The sequence below is a fragment of the Thamnophis elegans genome, chromosome 12 (assembly GCF_009769535.1).
Source record: "Thamnophis elegans isolate rThaEle1 chromosome 12, rThaEle1.pri, whole genome shotgun sequence".
In the NCBI taxonomy this organism is placed as follows: Eukaryota; Metazoa; Chordata; class Lepidosauria; order Squamata; family Colubridae; genus Thamnophis; species Thamnophis elegans.
In genome coordinates, this window is record NC_045552.1 from 38,430,545 (window position 1) to 38,453,129 (window position 22,585).

At 48.9% G+C, this 22,585-nt stretch overlaps 1 protein-coding gene across 1 annotated transcript in view; it reads left to right on the forward strand.

The window, feature by feature from the left end:
* The first annotated feature begins 16,389 nt into the window (after positions 1–16,389).
* The window catches only part of MSN (moesin), a 69,412-nt gene continuing 63,216 nt past the window's right edge, over positions 16,390–22,585 (forward strand). The window contains exon 1 of the mRNA XM_032227875.1: positions 16,390–16,539. Within this exon, the coding sequence (XP_032083766.1) occupies positions 16,528–16,539 (12 nt within the window). The 5' untranslated portion in view covers positions 16,390–16,527. The remainder of the gene's footprint in view (positions 16,540–22,585) is intronic.

Genomic DNA, 22,585 nt, shown 5'->3' on the forward strand with positions numbered 1-22,585 from the left:
AAAAAACAAGAAATCTCAAAAAGAAACCAGCATGGCTGCACAAAGAACTCTGATAAACTGAAAAAACAAAAAGAACAATTATAAAAAATGGAGGAGAGCAGTACGTAACCTAAGGCAGAATATCAGCAAGTAGCCCAAGCCTGCAAAGGTGAAGTCAGGAAAACGGGGGCTCAAAATGAAGTCAAAAACAACAATAGCAACAACCACCAAAGCTCCCTTCAATATGTAAACAGGCAACTGGACCATTAATGGGAGAAAAAAAAGGCAAGAAGGGGATAATAAGCAGCAGAGAGAAAGCGGAACAGCTTAATTAATCTTTACACAAGGAAAAAAACCCAGTCCAATCTATCCCCCCCCAAAAAAAAACAACCATAAATGCAGATTAGGAAAGCAAGTCAAAATAAGTAAGAAAATGGTAGGAGAACAGCCCTCTACTCTGGACAGGTTCAGATCAGAAGTTGTGGATGCTCCATCACGAGGGTTTCAAGAAGAGGAATTGGGTATGTCTAGTCTAGAGAAAAGAAGGACTAGGGATAACATGCTAGCAATCTTCCAGTATTTCAGGGGCTGCCACAAAGAAGAGGGGGTATCAACCTATTCTCCAAAGCACCAGAAGGCAGGACAAGAAACAATGGATGGAAACTAACTAAGGAGAGAAGCGACCTAGAACAATCAACTTGCCTTCAGAAGTTGTGGCTGCTCCAATACTGGAAGCTTTTAAGAAGGGACTAGGCAACCATTTGTCTAAAACGGTACAAGATCTCCTGCTTGAGCAGGGGGTTGGACTCGAAGACCTCCAAGGTCCCTTCCAACTCCGTTATTCTCCTGTTGACTCCGGGACCTCCCGTCCGCCTCGCTCAGAGGCAACCTGTGGCGGTCGGCCCCCTTCCCTCCGCCCCACCAGAGCTCCTGGGCGCCCCTCCTCGGGAGCTGGGACGGGGGCGGGGGGAAGAGAGTCGCGCTTTCCTCCGCTTCAGCCTTGGAAGAAACTCCGCCAGAGGCCGCTCACACCTCGCTGGGGCGTCGGGACCCAACCGGACAGGCAGCGGCGATGGAAGCAGCGCTCTTGGGCGGCTCGCATTTGGGGAAGGGGCTCCTGATCCCTGCCTCCCTCCCCAGCGACAGGCCCCGCCCTTTCCTCCCGGACCCCCAATTCTGGCAGCGGCTGGGGGGGCGGGGTAGTCCCTCCCGCGAAAGGGGGCGGGGAGGGGAAGGGCCCGGGGCTGAAGCGGGCTGGGGGACCCAAGGACCCTGAAGCCCATCCTGCGCGGCACGACCCAGCTTCCGAAAGGGCTCCGGCGGGGCGGACAAACCCAGCCAAAGGAGGGTGACGCTTTTCCTTGCAGATAGACTGCGCCGGGCTGCGGGAGCTCCATTGCTGGGCGGAAAAGAAAGGGGGAGAGACGGAGAAGGCAGGTGGGAATGCATAGATTCCAAAGACCGCGAGGCTGAATGAAGGGGAGCCGGCGACGTGGAACGCAGGGGAGAAAGATTAGAAGCAACAAGAGTTGAATCTTGTATGACCAAATGCAAAACTCTGGAGGAAAATCCCACATCCCGTCTTGTGCCTGTGATCTGCGGAGGCGATTGCCGAATCGCCCGTCCTGATCCTCCCCCCCCCACACCCCGCGCTGCACCTTACAGGCCTCCCGCAGCACCCAGCATCTCATCGTGGCTTCCTTTAAAACGCCGGGAATTGCATTCCAGAAATTGAACGGCAAAGGAAGCCGTTTACAAACTTCGAATTATTTGGTTCTGCTCTTAAAATGTAATTTTATTTTAACCTCTTAATGCAGTGTTTCTCAACCTTGGCAACTTGAAGATGTCTGGACTTCAACTCCCAGAATTCCCCAGCCAGCATTCGCTGGCTGGGGAATTCTGGGAGTTGAAGTCCGGACATCTTCAAGGTGCCAACGTTGAGAAACACTGTCTTAATGGTTTATTCTAGCTTTTTAAAAAGCAAGGCGATCCAACCATTGTTGCTACTTTGTCATGCTGCTGTCAGTCTGTATGATCTTCTTGCAGTAACTAACCAGGTGGCCCACTATTTCTTCAGCTTTTTTGCCTAGGCGTCACTTACTGTCTTCTCAATTCTGGCTCTGTATTCATGTGTCCTTAAGGCTCCATCTTGTGCAGCCAGAATTGGTCCCTTGGTCAGGAAATTTCTCCTCAGTTCTAAGTTGCTTCTCTCCTTGATTAGTTTCCACCCATGGCTTCTTGTTCTACCCTCTGGTGCTTTGGAGAATAGCTTGACTCCCTCTTCTTTGGGGCAGCACCTCAGATATTGGAAGACTGCTATCATGTCTCCCCTAGTCCTTCTTTTCATTAAACTAGACATACCAAGTGGTATCATACCTGGACGAATGGCCGAAGTCTGAAGCTACACTTCTTTGCACTTACTAATCACTGATACTCCTTCCTTGTGCAAAAGGGTCACCTTTGCAGGTAGAAACCTGGGAGGTTTTGGGGAATAAACCGACTCTCTTTATTTAAGGGAAAGGAAGCTGAAAAAAAAGGGGGCGGCTTTTCTGCCTTCCTGTGGCTCTTAATCAATCTGGCCTTTCCTGTCAGCTGCCATGAATGTTGACAGCATTCATTAATCCTGGGCTGAACTGACCATCTGCATTCAAGGCGCTCTTGTCAGTATTTCCCCTCCATTCCACGGGTTCTTCTGCACCTTAATTATTACCCAGCATTCTCTCAGCACTCTGCTTGTGCTCAGAGGCACACCTTCTAGCACAGCTTCCACTGGAGTAATCTAATCTCAAATCCCAATATTTGCTAGTGGTACCCAATGGATAAAATCCCTCACCAGACTCCTGGCAAACATCTGGGTGTTTTTTTGTTGGTTTTATTAACCACAAGTCAGAGAAAGGCCCTTTACTGACTCTGGTCTAATCTTGAGCAAATAAATACAGTCCTGGAACCCAGGAGAGTCAACAAACAAAGGATAATGGGTTCCCTCCGCTTTGTTGAGCTACTGTAACCGCAACCAAATAAGAATAAAAAGGAAAAACTGAAAAGTACACACAGACACCTAACCTTAAGCTGACCTGCCTCTACCAGGAGGAGATGTTGTGATCTCTGGGGCCAAAGGAGTGTGGCTAAAGTCAATTCTCCAGGTTGCAATTCTGAATGAGTTGTCTCCTCTAGGGAAGCCAGAGCTGTCTGGCCAAGCAACTCAGTGCTTAGCAGGGAGTCTTCAGGTGTGTTTACAGGGGGGTGGGGGGAGAGAGGAGGCGGCAAGATGGCAGCTTTTAACCAGGGCCATCATCTTGGCTTGTTTTACTCTTCCAAGATTCACCCTAACTTAGATTATTTGTCATGAGGTCAGAGCTAGTAGAAAGTTGGAGAGAACCTGGAGAAGAACAGTTCTGAAGCAGAGGTGGTATCTAGCACCTTCTGACCAGTTCCGGAGAACCGGTAGCGGAAATTTTGAGTAGTTCGGAGAACCAGTAAATACCACCTCTGGATGGCCCCGCCCCCATCTATTCTCTGCCTCCTGAGTCCCAGCTAATCGGGAGGAAATAGGGATTTTTGCAGTATCCTTCCCCTGCCACACCCACCAAGCCATGCACACAGAACCAGTAGTAAAAATTGTTGAATCCCACTACTTTTCTGAAGCTCTCGCCAATCCATTCAGCCTCATCTTGGGTCATGTGACCAGGAGGGGGAAGGCTGAGAATGGCAGTGCACCTGCTGAGCCAGGGTGTGTGTGGGTGATTCTGGAGTCCCCCGTCATATGCACCGGACAAAGAGGTAGGCTTTCTAGCAGTGGTCATGCCTGGCAGCTTGGGGCCCTCTGTAGGGATCCCTGCTTGCTTGCTTATTTGTTTGTTTGTTAGCATATGGCATTTACAGAAGTCATGCAATCCCTGATATACAAATTGAGTTTAAATAAAGCATCAGCATAAAAATATGTACAACTTGGAAATAATATGAGGACAACACAATAATGGAGATACTATATTAAATTAAGATTAAAAACCATAATAAAATCTCCATAATATAGAACTGCAGCAGGATAGATGTTATAATTTGATATCTAAGGAAGCTAGCCCTCTAAAAGCTCCTGGTGGGACCCAGGTGACATCACCTTGGGTGCCTTGAAATGGTTCCACCACAAAACCACGTTCGACTAAAGCGCGCTCGATGAAATCGCGTAGCTGACATCATCACAGGGCGACAACAGCGCGGAGACAGAAGCACGCTGTAAACGCTAAACCTAAAATTAACCCCTAAACCTAATCCTAACCCTAACCCTAACCCTAACCCTAACCCTAATCCTTAACCTAACCCTAAATCTAATCCTAATCCTAAACCTAACCCTAACCCTTAACCTAACCCTAAACCTAACCCTAAACCTAACCCTTACCTTAACTTGAATCGGCTTGCTTTCAAAGCGCTATTTAAAGCGCCCTTCTTTCTCCGCGCTCGCTGTTGTCGCCCTGTTGATGACGTCAGCGACGCGGTTTAATCGGGCGCAATTTAGTCGAGCGCGGTTTTGTCGTGCCACGCCTTGAAATTTCCTAAGGAGACCTAATCTTGAATGATATGGATTATCTTTTGTTCCGGTGCCCCACAGTCACATGGAGGCTCTTGCTTAAAATCCTACTCAGGGGACTGGATTTCCAGTGGGGCTGTCCACAGGATGGTGACTACAACCAACATCCTCATGCAATTGGTCATGCAAAAGCCAGTGACCCCACTGGCAGGACCACTTCTTGACTTCTTTTCACCACACCATGCAAGCTCCTGCCTTCGGCCCACATCTCCAATATCTCAGTCAGTCTGCATCAGAGTTGGTATTCAGCAGGTGCTGACCAGTTCTGGAAAACCAGTAGTGAACATTTTGAGCAGTTCAGAGAACCTGCAATTACCACTTCTGGCTGGCCCTGCCCTTATCTGTTCTCAGTCCCAGCTGATCAGGAGGGATTGGGGATTTTGCAGTATCCTTCCCCTGTCATGCCCACCTAGCCACGCCCACCAAGCCACACCACACCCACAGAACCGGTAGTAAAAAAATTTGAATCCCACCACTGGTCTGCATCCTTCATTCTGTGGCAGGAACTGGATGGCAGCCAGACAGTACCACCAAGCAGAGCAGAGCAGAGCCAGGATGCCTCCTGACTGGCCCTTCAGCTTCGGGTCAAGCGGCCCAGCCAGGGGATCTCTGGCTAAGCAGCTTTTCCTCCGCTTTGCCGTCACCAGCTGCAGATCACCACTGATTTCATCCACCCCTTTGATCACTCGAAAGAGAGGGAGAGGAGAGCTGGCAGGCAAGTGCTTGGTGGGCATCTTGCCAAGGAAATAGCAGTATAGCAATAGCAATAGCAATAGCAGTAGACTTATATACCGCTTCATAGGCCTTTCAGGCCTCTCTAAGCGGTTTACAGAGAGTCAGCATATTGCCCCCAACAATCTGGGTCCTCATTTTACCCACCTCGGGAAGGATGGAAGGCTGAGTCAACCCTGAGCCGGTGAGATTTGAACCGCTGACCTGCTGATCTAGCAGTAGCCTGCAGTGCTGCATTTAACCACTGCGCCACCTTGGCTCTTGAAATATCTTGAGATTTTGTCATTTGCAGGGTGACGGATCAGAAGACCAGGCGGATATGTGTGTGTGTGTGTCTGTGTGTCTGTGTCTGTGTGTGTGTCCTTCCGCCCAGGATCTTCATTTCCGTTGTCTTTTTAGTAAAAGCGACTCCATTTTATCTCAACAACTTCCTGTTCACATGATTTGCCATCAGCTTCAGCACCATCTTCTCTCCCTCGTCTTTCTTCAACCAGTAATGAAACTAATGCAATTTTTTGGAGCTCCATCCTGAATCCCATCGAGGTCATTTCGATTTCCTTCTGCTTCTCTCCCACCAGAATCACCTCTCAGATCCCTGAGCCAGTAGATCCTGGATCCTCTCTAGCATTTTAAAAACATGACATAGTCGTCACAATAATATGCAGTCCAGAAAAGTTAAAAATTCCAGTAACCACCATGTTTTCTCGAAAATAAGACAGGGTCTTATTTTCTTTTGACCCCGAAATAACCACTTGGCCTTATTTTTGGGGATGTCTTATTATTTTTGAGGTGCAGGAGGCAGCGAGCATGGTCACCTCATGGATGCTGTTGTTTTGCAATGTTTTCAGGGAGAGCTTATTTTCCGTGGATGGCTTATTTTAGCACATGCGCTCAAAAGTCTGATTGGGCTTATTATCCAGGGAGGTCTTATTTTGGGGAAAACGGTAGTGAAAAACACAATGGGTTCCTAAGATCAAAACCAAGATGTGGATCAGAATCTGAGCCAGCTTTAAGAGGATCGAGATATTTTCTGAATGAAAGTTGCAGGAGTACTACCTTGGGCGGGGGGGGGGGGCTCTCCCCTCCGGTTATTTGCATGAATGGTGTTGTGACTAATCTGTGTATCCATGCCAGGATGAATACCAAAGAATAAGAACACTAAGGGAGATGCCAGGACAATAATGAACCTTGTAGAAATTTTATTAGGAAAACTCTCCCCAAATATACTGCAGGGGTCTGCTCTCAATCTGCCAGGTGAGCCCAAGTGGCAAGGAGGGTCTCCAGGATTTGACTCACAAAGGGATTGGTTTGATGGGCAAGTGTTAAGGTTTAAGGTTTAAGGTTTATTATTTATAGGCCGCCCTTTTCCCTGAGGGGACTCAGGGCAGCTTACAATTTATAGGGAGGGGAATACAAAACAATAAGACATAAACAATACATAATTTAAAATAGAACACAACATTCATTCATCATTCGGGTGGGGATGGATTACAATCTTTATCCCCAGGCCTGACGGGATAGCCAGATCTTGAGGGCTGTGCAAAAGGTCTGGATGGTGGTGAGGGTACGAATCTCCACGGGGAGATCGTTCCAAAGGGTCGGAGCTACTACTGAAAAGGCTCTCCTCCGCGTAGTTGCCAGTCGACACTGACTGGCGGATGGAACTCGGAGGAGGCCTAATCTGTGTGATCTAATAGGTCGCGAGGAGGTAATTGGCAGGAGGCAGTCTCTCAAGTACTCAGATCCACTACCATGGAGGGCTTTATGGGTGGTAAGTAGCACCTTGAAGCGCACCCGGAGGTCAACAGGTAGCCAGCGCAGCTCGCGGAGGATAGGTGTTATGTGGGCGAACCGTGGGGCACCCACAATCACTCGCGTGGCTGCATTCTGGACTAGCTGAAGTCGCCGGATGCTCTTCAAGGGCAGCCCCATGTAGAGCACGTTGCAGTATTCCAGCCTAGAGGTCACAGGGGCTCGAGTGACTGTTGTGAGAGCCTCCCGGTTCAGGTAGGGTCGCAACTGGCGCACCAGGCGAAACTGGGCAAATGCCCCCCTGGTCACAGCTGACAAGTGGTGGTCAAAGGTCAGCTGTGGGTCCAGGAGACCTGTCCTAGACCTGTGGGTCTAGGACCCCTAGGCCCCTAACATATGGGGTGCCACAGGGCTCTGTCCTGTCCCCCCTACTTTTTAATATCTACATGAAACCGCTGGGCGAGATCATTCGACGGCACGGGATAAAATACCACCAGTATGCGGACGATACTCAGTTGTATCTGTCCGCCCCGTGCCAACTCAATGAAGCGATGGACGTGATGAGCCGGGGCCTTGAGGCTGTTAGAGACTGGATGGGGGTTAACAAGCTTGTGCTCAATCCGGATAAGACCGAGTGGCTGCTGTGCTTCCCTCCCACTAATTGGCCAAGTGTTCCATCTCTCAGGCTGAGGGGTCAAATACTACGCCCCTCAGACAGGGTCCGCAACTTGGGAGTCCTCCTGGACCCACAGCTGACTTTTGAACACCATTTGTTAGCTGTGACCAGGGGGGCATGTGCCCAGGTTCGCCTGGTGCACCAGTTGCGTCCCTAGCTGAACCGGGAGGCTCTCACAACAGTCACTCGTGCCCTTGTGACCTCTAGGCTGGAGTACTGCAATGTGCTCTACATGGGGTTGCCCTTGAAGAGTATTCGGCGACTTCAGCTAGTCCAGAATGCGGCCGCGCGAGCGATTGTGGGTGCACCTCGTTTCACCCACGTAACACCTATCCTCCGCGAGCTGCACTGGCTACCTGTTGATCTCCGGGTACGCTTCAAGGTGCTAGTTGTCACCTACAAAGCCCTTCATGGTATTGGATCTGGGTACTTGAGAGACCGCCTACTGCCAATTACCTCCACTCGACCAATTAGATCCCACAGATTAGGCCTCCTCCGAGTCCCATCAGCCAGTCAATGTCGACTGGCAACCACACGGAGGAGAGCCTTCTCTGTGGCAGCTCCGACCCTATGGAACGAACTCCCCGTGGAGATTCGTACCCTCATCACCCTCCAGACCTTCCGCATAGCCCTTAAAACCTGGCTGTCCCGACAGGCCTGGGGCTAAAGACCTTTACCCTACCCGAATAGTATGAATGTTGTGCTTTTAACGATGTATTGTCCTATATGTAACTTGGTTTGTCCTCCCCTCCCCTTGAACTGTGAGCCGCCCTGAGTCCCCCCAGGGAAAAGGGCGGCATACAAATATTAATAAATACCAAATACCAAATAATACCAAATTATGCAGAATGGGATAAATGGTATCAGTGGTTAGAGAATAGGAATAGCGAATACAAGTAGAATATTTATATATGTAAATATTAAGTTATAGGAATTATAAATGTAAAGAGGAAATTGTAAATGTAAAAGGAATGGAAAGTATGTAAGACGATAAACAAAATGGGATATACTGATGTCTTAGGAATGGGAAGAATGAATGTTGAATTTGGTTTTTTATATTTTGTTTTGTAAAAAGTTTAATAAAAAATATTTTTAAAAAAATGCAGATTAACCACCATCAGGTAGCTTGATCCTGCAACCCCCTCAAAGGTCTTCTAATCCAACTCCTTGCCCAAAACCAAAGATCTTATTCCATCCCAGGCAGATGGCTGTCCAGTCCTCCTCCTCCTCCTCCTTTAAAATAAATTTTTATTAAATAAACATTAAAACATTGGACATAGATCGATCTTTCTGGCTTTGTCATTTCCATACATGTTTTAACATAACAACAAATTCAGTTCCTACTTATTGTAGATAGCTACTTTGATCTTATAAACATATCCCTTGTCTTCCTTTGTATATTTCTCAATGTATTATCCAGTTCCAATTTGACAAAACCTCAGTATATTCTGTTCCGACTCCTTTTCCTCATTTCCAACCATTGATACATTTTGGTCCAAATTTCAAAATATTCTGTTATTCCCTTATTTTTTATCTCTAGTGTCAGCCTGTGCATTTCTACACAGACCAACATTTTTATTATTACCTCTTCTTCGGGGGGGGGGGGCATCCCTGTTTTTCCAATTTTGCACATAAATCAATCTTGCTGCGGTTATAACATGAAGCATTAGATATATAAATCCTTTACTATATTTCTCTCTCTACTAGGAATAGTTCTGGTTTTAAGTCTATCTTTTGATCTAGCATCTCTTCCAACCATGTCTTTATCTGACGCAAAATTCCTTGGCTTTTCTTCATAACCATCACATATGATAAAAAGATCCTAATGCCAAGTTACATTTCCAGCACTGTAGAGATTCTTATTCATGTCCAGTCTCTTCTTGAAGACCTCCAGTGATGGAGCACCTAGAACATCTATTTGTTAGAAATTCTATTTGTTTTATTATATAAAATACAAAGAACAGGAAGTAAAATTGGAAATCAAGGGAAGGAAAAGCAGTGGGGAAAAGGGGGTGTGAGATACAAGCACCCACAACTTCTGCAGGCAACCTGTTCCACTGGTTTATTGTTCTCACTGTTGAGAAATTTCTCCTGAGTTCCAGGAAGGGCCTCTCTTTAAGATCACGTCAGTTGCCAAGTGCCCAAATTTTGATCATTTGACTATGGGGGATTCTGTGATGTCATATGTGTGAGAACTGGTCATAAATCATTTGCTCAGTCCTGATGTAACTTTGTATGGTCATTAAACAAATGATTGTAAGTCAAGGACTGTATAGCCTAGAAACAAATTATTCCAAGTTACCATATTTTTTGGAGTATGACACACTACCCCCCCCAAAAGGGGGTGAAAATTTGGGTGTATCTTATAGACTGAATGTAGCCCTGCCCACCCACTGATCCCCACCCTTTGGCCTTTGCCTCCTAGCAATTTATCTCCTTGCAGGAAACGGGAAAAATGGGGCTTGCGGAAGTGGCAATAGGCTATGGCAGGGGTCGGCAAACTTAAACACTCAAAGAACCATTTGGACCCATTTCCCACGGAAAAGAAAACACCGGGAGCCACAAAGGTCCTAATCGGAAGCCCCCTGTTCAATTCTGGAGCTGACCGGAAGTTCAGTTTCCCCCCATAGAGTCTCCTCTTAGCGTGGCATACCTTTTCATCTACCTGTCATAACCGAAAGCCCTATCAATTGTGGAGACAACTGGAAAACCCTCCCCTTGCCATAGAGTCTTCTCCTGGTGCACTGTGCTCTCCCCCCCCCCCGGAAGCTCCTCTCAAAATTGTGGCGCCGACTAGTGACAGAGCTGCAGCAGAGGGAGGAAAGAGCCATATGCGGCTCCAGAGCCCCAGTTTGCTGACCCCTGGGCTATGGCAATCCCTGCAGCCTGAAACAACTGATCATCGGGAGGCCTGTGCTGAAACTGAAATTGAAAGTGAAACAGGCTGTTGGCTGTTAGCTGTTTGCTGCAAGGAGGCAAATTGCTGGGAGGCAGAAGCAGATTTATTTTTCTTCTGCTAATCAGGCTAAACTGAAACAGGCTGTTTACTGATTGCTGCAAGGAGATACGTCAATAACTATAAATGCCTATAGAATGTTGGAACTATTAGACTTATTTTTTAAAGACTCCTTTATTATTGTTCTAGACAACAAAATGAAGAAGCTTTTAGAAATAAATGCTTGATCTGAAGAGGCCCAGTGCTATTGTATCTTCTTTTAAATAGCAGAGAATATTGTATACTTCCAGAAAGCCACATAAATTTTAACAGCATCTGTAAAAGTGTAGTCTGAAATGTAACATGACAAACAGTGTGTATCTTTTGTACTGTTTGCTGTTTGCTGCAAGGAGGCAAATTGCTGGGAGGCAGATTTTTCCGCCTTGTTTTTCTCCCCCAAAGCTAGGTATGTCTCATACTTTGGAGCGTCTTATACTCCAAAAAATACAGTAGCTTAACTAGGAAAATCAAAGGGCCATCAAAGACAAGGAATAATGGATGGAAACTGACCAAGGAGAGTTTTAACCTGGAAATAAGGAGAATTTTCTGACAGTGAGAACAGCCAACCAATGGAATGGCTCCTTAAAAGCTGCTCAGGCTGGGGCAGGCAGAGGAGGAGGAGTGGAGGAAGCTGCTTCTTACTTGGCCTGTGCAGACCTGCCGGGGTTTGGGCAGGTAATGCAGAGTGAGAAGTCTGGAAGGAGTTTGCCAGGATTATGAGAAGCTGTCAAAGAGCGGAAGCAAGAAGAGTTGGTTAAATCAAAGGCCAACACAAAGGGTTTAGTTTATTTTTGCAAAGTTACTTTTTAGTTGCCTTGTTTTATTCACGGGAGCAGGTCCCACAACTTCCTTTATTCTTTCGAGGCTTCGTAATATTACAAAGTTTGAAAGTCAGGCCAAGTGTGTGTGGGGCAGTTGGGTGGGGTGGATGGGTGTGTGAGTGACTGAGAGAGAGGGAGAGCATAGCTGGCTGGAGAATTCTGGGAGTTGAAGTCCACAAGTCTTAAAGTTGCCAAGTTTGAAGACCTCTGTTCTAGAACTTGGAAACGGAGTCTGGCACCGTTGCATTTCCACAAAGTCCGTTGTGGCTGACAGCAGCTGGCAACGCCCAGGTTATTTTTAGTTTTTTTAAAAATAGATTTTGACATAATGAATAGAGGCAAATTTTGGATGGAAAGAACCACCAAGGATTTTCTATGAGGCTGTGGATTGTAGTGGATTGTCGCCATGTTGAATCCTCCCAGTCCTCCCACTGTGAGACAAAGCCCAGATTTATTTTTGCTGGGCCTTTTGAATTACCGACTGATTCTGGAAACCATCTTTTGCAGAACTTTGTATTATAGAGAATAACAGAGTTGGAAGGGACCTTGCAGGTCTTCTAGTCCAACCCCCTGCCTGGGCAGGAAACCCTACACCACTTCAGACAAATGGATATCCAACATCTTCTTAAAAACTTGCAGTGTTGGAGCATTCACAACTCCTGGAAGCAAGTTGTTCCACTGATTAATTGTTCTAACTGTCAGGAAATTTCTCCTTAATTCTAGGTTGCTTTTCTCCTTGATTAATTTCCATCCATTGCTTCTTCTCCTGCCTTCTGATGTTTTGGAAAATAGTTTGATTCCCTCCTCTTTGTGGCAGCTCCTCAAATATTGGAAGACTGCTATGCTGTCTCCCCTAGTCCTTCTTTTCATTAAGCTAGACACACCCAGTTCCTGCAACCATTTTTCATATGTTTTAGCCTATTACAGATAATGTTTGATTTATTCCCTCCTTACGGGGTTGGGACCCTTCCTTTAGCAAAGATCTCCTCCACCACCTCTCTGCAGTCCCGAGTTCCCTTTGCAGAGAACTCTGCTGGGTGGCCTTGAACTCTCAAGATGGCAAAAGGAGTTTGGCAAACAGAACTCAGCCCAAGAAGGCTTTGTTGGGCATTTGGAAGTTAAAGATAGTGGGACATAAGAGGGATGGTCTACCTGTTCCAATTTTTAGCTATTCTGGTCAGTAATGAAACCTATCCCCCACCCCACCCACCTGGTTCTGTGGGCGTGGCTTGGTGGGGGGTCATGTGACTGGGTGGGCATGGCCAACTTAAAAAAAAACTTTTAAAGCATTTTTCCCTGGCAGTTTGGGTGAACCAGCAGGGGAAAAATGCTTTAAAAGTGTATTGGGGAGTAGTTTCCGAGGATCGTGTGGCATTTTTTTTTACTACCGGTTCGCAGGACCAAGGACAATCGTCTGTACCGGGCCGAACCAAGAGGATTTCAACCGATTCTAGGGCACAGCTGCAATTGCTAACATAGCATCACTACAAGAAAGACAGTGCAAGCTTTTGCCAGAACTCTTCAGCAGCAGCTGCTGAGTATGGCTATAATCTGGAGGTTGGTATAGTTTACAGGGCTGTCCCCACCAGAAGTGGTATTCAGCAAGTTCTGACCAGTTCTAGAGAACCGGTAGCAGAAATTTTGAGTAGTTCAGAGAACCAGCAAATGCCACCTCTGGCTGCCCCCCCTCCCATCTATTCTCTGTCTCCCAAGTCCCAGCTGATCAGGAAGAAATGGGGATTTTGCAGTATCCTTCGCCTGCCATGCCCACCAAGCCACACCCACCACACCGGTAGTAATTTCTTTTGAATCCCACCACTGCCCAAGGGAAGATGTACAGAGCGCAGGCCCTTTCCGACTGCCTTTTAGAGAGGGTGTCCCCTCTCCTGGTTGCTCGGCTTTCAACCTGCTGATCCAGGTTGGGCTTTTTTCAGGGACAGATGCTGACAGGCACTTTCACCTGCTACCGGAAGCTGAAATGTGCTGCCTTTGGCTTCAGCCTCCCCCACACCCGTCCCCCATCAAAACATTTTTTACTACTGGTTCTGTGGCCGTGGCTTGGTGAGAGTGGCAGGGGGGGGTACTGCAAAATCCCCATTCTCTCCCGATCAGCTGGGACCCAGGAGGCAGAAAATAGATGGGGACGGGGGCAGTCAGAGGTGGTATTTACCAGTTCTCCAGACTACTCAAAATTTCTGTCCCTAGTTCTCCAAAACTGGTCAGAACCTGCTAAACACCACCTCTGATGAAGATGTGTTGAATATGTTTGCTAACTTGAGTAAAAATAAAAAGGCAGGAAACAAACAAATCCTGTGAACATGGCTTATAAAATGCTTATCTCACTACATATGTTTGTAAATGTATTTATGAAGCATTCATATAATATTGTGTTGACAATTAAAAGCCGATGAGAAATCCTGTATCAAGGGAGCCTTATAACAGTAGCACTTAAGAGTTATATAGCACTTTATAATCCTTTATAGCACTCTCTGAGCTGTTTACATGTGTTAGCATATGGCCCCCAATAACCTGGGGCCTCATTTTACTGACCTCAGAAAGATGGAAGGCTGAGCCAACCTTGAGCCCATCAGTATTGAACTTCTGGCAGTGGGCAAAGTCAGCCTGCAATACTGCATTCTAACCACTCACCCCCATGACTCTTATATGAATCAGTTAGCAATTAAATGGATAAAAATCCAAAATCAAAATAGCACAACAAATAATTTCAATTTGGAATTCAGAGTATGGAGACGCCCACCTGCTCTAAAAGAAATAAAAGCAACTAGATGGCAGAGCCCACTGTCAGAATGGATGCCTATTGGAGATGACCTAAAACCAGGGGACTGGGAGTTCTGGTCCTGCCTATAAAGCAGTGGTGAAATTAATTTTTTCTTACTGCCAGTTCTGTGGGCGTGGATTGGTGGGGGTGGCAGGGGAAGAATACTGCAAAATCTCCATTCCCATTCCACTCTGGGGTCAGCCAGAGGTGGCATTTCCCAGTTCTCTGAACTACTTAAAATTTCCACTACCGGTTCTCCAGAACCTGCTGGATTTCACCCCTGCTAGAAAGCGTGAAAGCTGGCCAGGTGACTTTGGATCTATCACTCTCTCTCTCACACACACACAAACCCACTTCACAGGATTGTTGTTGTGGATAAAATAGGAGGAAGAAATATGTTTGCTGCCCTGAGTTACTTATATAAGGTAATAAAGGTAGGACAAAAGCAAGTCAAAGCAAAACTGCCTGGGAAATTCTGGGAACTGAGGTCCACCTCAATGATCGGACACTTGCTGCCCAGTGTGTTCTGCGCAGAAGGACGATGGTGAAGTCCACCTATCTTAAAGTTGCCAAGGTTGAGAAACATTGTGCCAGTCTCTCAACAGATACATTGTTTTAGGAAAGAAAAAAAACACCAACCAAAATTCTAGGGAGGCTGTATAGAAGGATTCTCTGTAACAGTGGGGGCAAACCTTTTTGGCATCGAGTGCCAAAAAGATTGCATGGAAAAGTCACGTGTATGTGCTCATCAGGGCCAGGCTCCGAAAAGCTGAACTTCCAGGTTGTGGAATGTGCACCCAATGATCAGCTGGTGCACCCAATGATCAGCTGGCCGGCGAGCATGCACAGGCCCATTTTGGCACTGCCGCACGGGCAAAGAATTGTGCTCTGGAAAAGCCAAACCTCTGGGTTCTGGCATGCATGCACACCTAATAATGAGCTGGGCTGCACACATGTGCACACTGGTTTTCGGCATTGCCGCGTGTGCAAAGGACAGTTGATCGTCACACGTACATGCTCACCAGAAACCTGGAAGACAAACAGGCAAAGCCATGTGTGCCAGGCGACATGGCTTCGTGTGACACTTTGGCCATAGGTGCCATAGGTTCGCCATCACAGCTGTAGAACTGTGGTCCTAGTCATAAGATTAGGTTGGATAAGGGAGTCGAGTGACAACTCCATTCATTCCTCATGGTATGAACTGCCCCCTGGGCTACTAACTGGCCATTGAGGAAGATGCCCCCCAAAGATTCAGTTGTTGGGTAAATGGCCTTCACCTCCGTCCCAGACTTTGGAGGGGCTACCAAGGAGGCTCCCTTGGCCCAACATTCCAGGATTCAGGAAGATGGCAAGAACCCCCCCCCCAACTTTTCTTGACCATCCTCATAAATTCCTTGATTGTTGGAAGTCACCTAGAGTGTTGGTATATATAGAGAAAATCAATCAAGAAAACTTCTGGGTAGAGTTCCTGAGTGGGCAGGGCAGGAGAACAGCATTAAATGAATTCAACTTCTGCATGTACACAATACAGGATCTATGACCAAGGCAAACGGGCCAGCAGCACCGACACGTTGCGGGAATATTTCAAAGAGTCGTCAGGCAACCATTCCAAGGGAAGGCCCGTTGATTTAAAGGCCCAACCCGTATGGCTCGACGTGCTGATTTGGGGCTGGGATGAGGACGGTGGAGGGAAGCAGCTCAGAGCTCCCGCCCGGGCGCCCGATGTCTGGCAAGCGGCCCGGGGAGGGGAGTTGCGGCATCGCCCGTGGGTCGCCCTCCACAGGCCCAAAAGCCGCTCTTCGCCGCCCACCGGGGAGAAAAGCGGCAGAGCGAAAGCGGCGCGTCTCCATCGCAGCGCAGAGCCCGTCGGCCGCTCGCCAGAGGCTCCCGAGCGTTTCCTTCCCGGGACGGGAGCGATGCCGGAGCCCCCACCCCCGTCGCGGCCCGGTACCCATCCTCGACCTCGCCGGGCGCCCGTCACATAGGGCGCAGAGCCGGGGAAACCCCGAGGCGGGGAGGGCGCGAGGCCCGCCCGGGAAGGGCGGGAGAGCGGCAGGAGCGTCGGGGCGGGGGCTCCAGAGCGCCGGCCCCGAATAAAGGCGGCGCGCTTGGCCGAGGCTCTTAGCCTGCCGACGAGTCATTCCCGCCGCTCAGCGAAGCTCCCAGCCGAGACGCCCGCAGCCCCAGGACGCCCAGCCCGCCGGCACGATGCCGAAAACGGTACGGATGGAGGGGGGGGGGGAGAGTGCGGGCCGGGGAAACAGCGGGCAGGGGGGCGCCTCTTCTCCAGCGGCGTCGCATCGCGGCTGTTCAGAGTGCGCGGAGCGGAAGGGCGTCTCCCGGGGGGGGACAGGGAGGGAGCGCCGGGGGCGCCCGCGGGGGTCTCCCCTCGTACCGGCCGTGGAGCTTTCTTGAGCCGGACATCGGGGGGAGGCAGAGGTGTCGCTCCGCCGTTCCGGCCGTGAATGGGGGCGTCGTTCTCGGAAAGGGGCCCAGGCCGGGGCGCACCCCCCTCGCACACGCGCTGGCCGCTTCCGCCCACGGCCGCTGGGTAGGGGACGAGTCCCTCGACCTCGGAGCGAGCCGGGAAAGCGCTTGGCGCGGCGGAAAATCCGGCGGCGGGGGGCGAGACAGCCGGGCCCGAGGCGGCGATGGGCGAGACAGCCGGGCCCGAGGCGGCGATGGGCGGCAGTCGCTCACTGACCTCAGGGCCGGCCGTAGGGAGCCGGTCGGAGCCCCCCCCCCCCATGGCACCGGGGCTGGAGCGCCGGGCTGCCGTCGGGCGAGAAGGAGCCCAGGGAGGGGCGGTGGGCGCGGCAGCTTTCCCACAGACCCGCCTTCCTCCTCGGGAGCAGCGTGGCTGAATCGGGGGCCGCGCGGGGGTCTGTCTGGGAACCGCCGTGCTCGGCTGACCAGTCGGCAGCGGCCGGGCCGGGCCGGATGCCGGTGCTCGCCCGTGGGAAAGTGGGCCTCGCTACCGTCGGGTGGAAGGGGCGAGGCGGCCCAGCGTCTCCGGGCCCCGCTCCCGGCCGGCCTCCCCCCCTCGATTCTTGGCCGGGCAGGAAGGCCGCCCCGCGGAGCATCGCCGGTTGCGCTGCGGCTGGCAGGAGGATGCCGCGGCTGCTGAGGGGCGGAGGAGGGCAGAGGCCGGAGCTTTCCCGCTCTTAAGGCGGAGGGGCGGCGGCTCCGGGAGAGAGTTTTAGCAAGGGCAGAATTTCCCCCCGCGTGGCCATTTGCCCACGTGAGGCCCAGAGGCGTCCAGGCTGGAGAGGCAGCCAGGGAGGCGCTTCTGCAGGCTAGACCCGGCTCCCCCTCCTCCCCTCGCCCGTCGAGTAAGAGAGTCCCGGTTCCTTGAGGGCGGAAAGGGCCAGTCCGGCCTGCCGTTGTTGCTCAGTGTTGGGACCAGCGGCGGGTGGCCGTCGGTGCTTCAGCTGGGAAGGGACATTTTGAGATGGCGTGGTGGTTGTTTTTTTTTAATGAAGAAAAGCTCCCATTTCCCTTGCTGGGACTCCCATTGTCTGCGTGCCTCAACGTTTTTCTCAACCTCGGCAACTTTAAGCTGTAGGGCAAGGGTGTCCAAACTTGGGAACTTTAAGACTTGTGGACTTCAACTCCCAGAATTCTCCAGCCAGCAGAGTTGAAGCCCACACGTCTTCAAGTTGCCAAGTTTGAAGACCTCTGTGTTCAATCATACACTGTGTTTTACAGACTGTGGTGCTGGGACTAAAGGAGACTTCCGGCCATAAGCAAGTGATCCAGATTAGTTTGGACATCCCTAGCTTAGATCTTGGAGCAGCCTTGCCCAACTTCTCATGACCTCCAAGGTTTGCAATTGCAACTTCAGGGCTTCCCTGGCTGGGGAATTCTGGGAGTTGAAGTCCACAAGTCTTAAAGTTCCCAAGTTTGAACACCCCTGCTGTAAGGCCTTCAACTCCCAGAATTCCCCAGGCAGCAGGACCTGCCGGCCATAATGTCTGGCCAGCATGATCAGTTGCTTTTGGTGTATTTCTTTGCATTGCTTCAATGGCTTTCAGTAGCTCATACCTTTCTCCCATAACCATTGCCTGGGTGGGGAAAGTTGGATGGACTCCTTCGGGCATAGGCAGAGGCCTTTCCCAGTAGTTCCTCTCTGAAGCCTCCTTTGTCTGGAGATCCCAGAGACGGAAGATAGGCCTTCTTCCTTCCAGGCCTGGGGGGTCTCCTGACTCCTGGTGCAGAAGGGCCCTGGTGGAAGAGTTGCAAGGGAAGCTGATTCTTTGGAGATCCAGAAACCTGAGCAAAAAAGGGGGACGGTCCACCTTTATTGCAAAGAAGCAAAAACTGCACCTACCCTCAGTAGTAGCAACGATGGGTCTAAGGGGAGGAGGGGTAATTTTCCCAAGAGACCAACATGACAAACTGGGTCTGTTGTAGAGGGCTGAACCAATGGAACTGAAGGTGTGGAGGCATGCAGGCACATGTGTAAACTGAAAAATAGTTGCCTTAAAATTAAAAAAAAAGCAACGTAGTTGCATTGCATGCATGGTATATACACTTGTTTACATTTGATTTCTAATTTCTAAGTGATCTCAATGGGTCAGATGTAACCCTGGGGCTGCACAATGCCCTGCTCTGGTCTAAGGGATTTGCAGTCCAGTATTGTGGACATCATCCCAAGTCTAAAACAGAAGCAATTTCCTTGAATCCTTACCAGATCAACCAGATAGGGAACACAACCAGATAAGATTAATTCTGCTTTATGGCAAAGCTACATGAACAGAATGTGAAAGTACAATTAATTCTGCAAGCCTGAGATCTTGGGGAGGGTTCCTTCTAAGTCCCTTGCCCCACCTAGCCACAGGTTGTGCCCTCTTATCTGACCACTCCTAGGCAACATCTATTTGCTCCTTTCCCCCAAAGTCATTCTGACATACCATTGCAAGATGTGGGCCCTGGGGACTTTGATGCTGTCAAGAATTGTAGTTGGATCCCTGTGGAAAGTTAGAGACTGCTGAGCAACTAGGGTTCCAGTTTTAGGGACCCAACTCTAGTCCCCAGGGCAAGGTAACTTGTGGAGAGCTTTGCGCTTTTGAGAATTGTCACTGGTTCCCTGTGGCTGCTCATAAGAATGGCTGCTGTGTGGGCACAGCTGTTTACAAACTGGTCCTTTACCAGAGGGCAGCAGTGCTGGAGAGATGCTCTGTGCCATCCCTTCTGGGATGCTCCCGCTCACCTGCCTTACCTGCATCTTTGCATGGGATTGGTTGGCACCCTGCCAAATGAAGCCATGTTTATTTTTGAAGAATGCCAACGGGACTGCTGCCCTTGGAGGCTGGCCTATTAACTTGTGTTGTTTTGTAATATTCTTATTTAAAAATAAGTCGGATGGTGCAGAGAGATTGAGCCCTGCAGGAGAAATTGTTGATGCCAGGAGCAAAGCAGAGTTCCCAGCTACAGTTGGGGGGTGCATGGCTTGGGGAGCAGCACATGGCTCATGTGTCTGGAGACTGGAGGCATGTTCCTAGAGCACCTTGTCTTGAGGGATTGATGGGAGCTCCCCGGTTTGCTAATCACATTTGTGGTTGGCCTGGTTTTGCTGCCTTCTGTTGGACGAGGGCCAGCCACTTTGGAGAGCTTCCATATCTTGTATTCTTCCTTGCATCTTTCAAAATGGAATTTCATAGTTTTTCCCTGGGATGCTGAAATATCCATAGCTGACATAAGTTGTAATAAGCTGTATCTTTCTGACTACTGGCTTTGGAAGAGTAAGTTTTGAACTGAAATCCTTGCAATCACTGTGCCGAGAATATATTAGTTTGGAGCTGGTAAGATGAGCTTGGAGTTGTTGCAGAGCCTTGTCTGAGCTTGACTGGAATGGCTTCCTTGGCTAAGGAAGGTGAGGTGTGCTAAATGTGGAGCGTGTCAAGTCTGTACTTGACTTCCTTTTGGGGGAAAAACAGGAAAATTTTAGGAGAAAAGATTCCAAGAGAAATGAGAAGGGACCATCTTGGTTTATTTTTTAGCTGAAAAAACTTTGAAGGAGCAAAATAAGAGACTGGTTTGATTTGCTCGCAACAGGAGAATGTTTTTCAAAGCAGCCTAGATGGGGGTGGGGGAAATGCAACGCACAGCTTCCTTAAAATACTAAGGGTATTGTGAGTGGATTCCCCCCCCCCCCCGCCTCCCCCCCACTGCTGGTGAGAAAGATCAGTTTGATTCTCTAACTCCTTGTTCCTTGAGTTGTACAATAGCTTCTTTAAAGAGGTGGGCATCTGATACTTGAGTGGTATAACCTTTGAAATGAGATGGAGCTGCAGCTTTTCTTTCTTCAGTTTTTTTTTTTAAACTGCCATTTTTAGAAAGAAAGAAGGCAAATGGCTGCTTTGTTCCTAGACAGGAGGAGGGCTTTTTTTTGACATGCCAGGCTAGCCCTACGGTAGGGTTTGAAAACCTTCTCTTGAGAAGGCGGATGTCATAAGAGCCCCCCCTTCTCCTCTCTTCCTGTTCCTTTGGAGGCAGTCTCCCTTCTGCGCCGACTCCTCCCTCTCTCCCTCCCTTCCCTCCCCCCCCCCAGGCATGGGGCCACCAGCAACAAATCTGCATTTTCAGACATTGGGTACATTTGCAGCCATCTAGAGCTGTGATTTCATAGCTTGAAGGTGGATCTGGGAAGCAAAAGCATGAGGCTGTCTCTGTATTCAGCCTTCCGAATCAAATTCCTAGTCCTTTGGGCAGGGGTCATTTAGGCACCACTGATGGCCAGAGTAAGCACGTACTAGTTGCCAGGTGAACTCTTGATTCCCCTGGGTCAGTTGTCCTTGCTTCCAGTGATCATGGATCGAAACTGTTTTGTCTGATCTGATTTCATATTAAAAAAGTAAAAAAAACAAAGCCAGAATTCCTGGGATCTATTCGTGCAACTTTTCTCCACTTTGGCAACTTGGAGGAGAGTGGGTTTCAACTCCCAGAATTCCCCAGCCGGCCAGGAAGCCCTGGGAGTTGAGGTCTACACACCTTAAAAGTTGCCAAGTTTGAGAAAAAAACGTGTCTTTGTGTTTGCAATTGCTGTAAATGATAAACTAAGAATGCACACTTAACCTTCTTAAGGCAAAAGTATGTCTTCAGTGAGCCTGAGTAGCACTCTTGCTTTAAGTGTGCCAGAATTACCCTGATGGTCTGACAAGTGCCCCTTTTCCCAGGCAGAAATCTTTACTGGGGTGTTATTAATTTTTTGTGTTATTCAATTTCTAGAGCTGCCTATCTCAGATGCAAGATTAAGTCTTAGATTATTTTTTTTTTAATCCCATCTTTATTATGTTTGTAAATAACCCAAGGCAGGAAACATACCTAATACTCCTTCTTTAGGAGTATCTTGTTTCTCCACAACCCTGTGAGGTGGGCTGGGCTGAGAGGGAGGGAGGGAGGGACTGGCACAACAGGGGTCTTGCTTCAAGAGGAAACCTGAATGTTAAAAATCAAAATCAAATGTGGTTAATTCAAATTAATTTGAATTAATTTGTTCATGTGATTCTTCATTTAATAATTTCTTTTTGTTACATTAAAATTACATTGGGAAGGGTTTATGGGTCTGAGGGCCATCCAAGGCCTCCACCAGCCTCAGGGTATTAGTAAGATTCCTTGCAAGCTGAAGGAGTTGGTGACTCATATTCCTTATCTTCTCCTCAGAGATTACAGCAGGTATGTGCAACCTTTTCCCAATCGTGTGGGGCCACATTCCTGGTCCTGCCCTGTCTGACCTGCAAAGCCAAGAAATAAGCAGTTGATGACTGTTAAAGCTCCCCATTTCTTGTATCACTTTGCTGCCCTCTCATGGCTGCCTGGACTTTTGCATCCCAGATCTGTTTGCACAACATAATCTAGAACAAGGGTCAGCAACCTGAGGCTCCGGAGCCGCATGTGGCTCTTTCATCCCTCTGCTGCAGCTTCACAATTGATAGGGCTTTTGATTAAGACAGGTAGAGGAAAAAGGACGGCACACTAGGAGGAGACTATGGTGGGGGAAGCGGATTTCCGGTTGGCTCCAGAATTGAACTGGGGGCTTCCGGTTAGGACCTTTGTGACTCTGAGTGTTTAAGGTTGCCGACCCCTGACCCCTAGAAAGTGGACAGGACAAAATGAAGCTGTGGTCAGAAATAAAACTAATTTAATAGAAAATTGAATTAAAATATTTATTATGCCAGTACTTTGATTACTCCTTGTGTGTTTAATAACTTTCCACTTGTACTAGAATAGAAATTACAAGTTGGCAGTAGTCTTGCTGGTTATT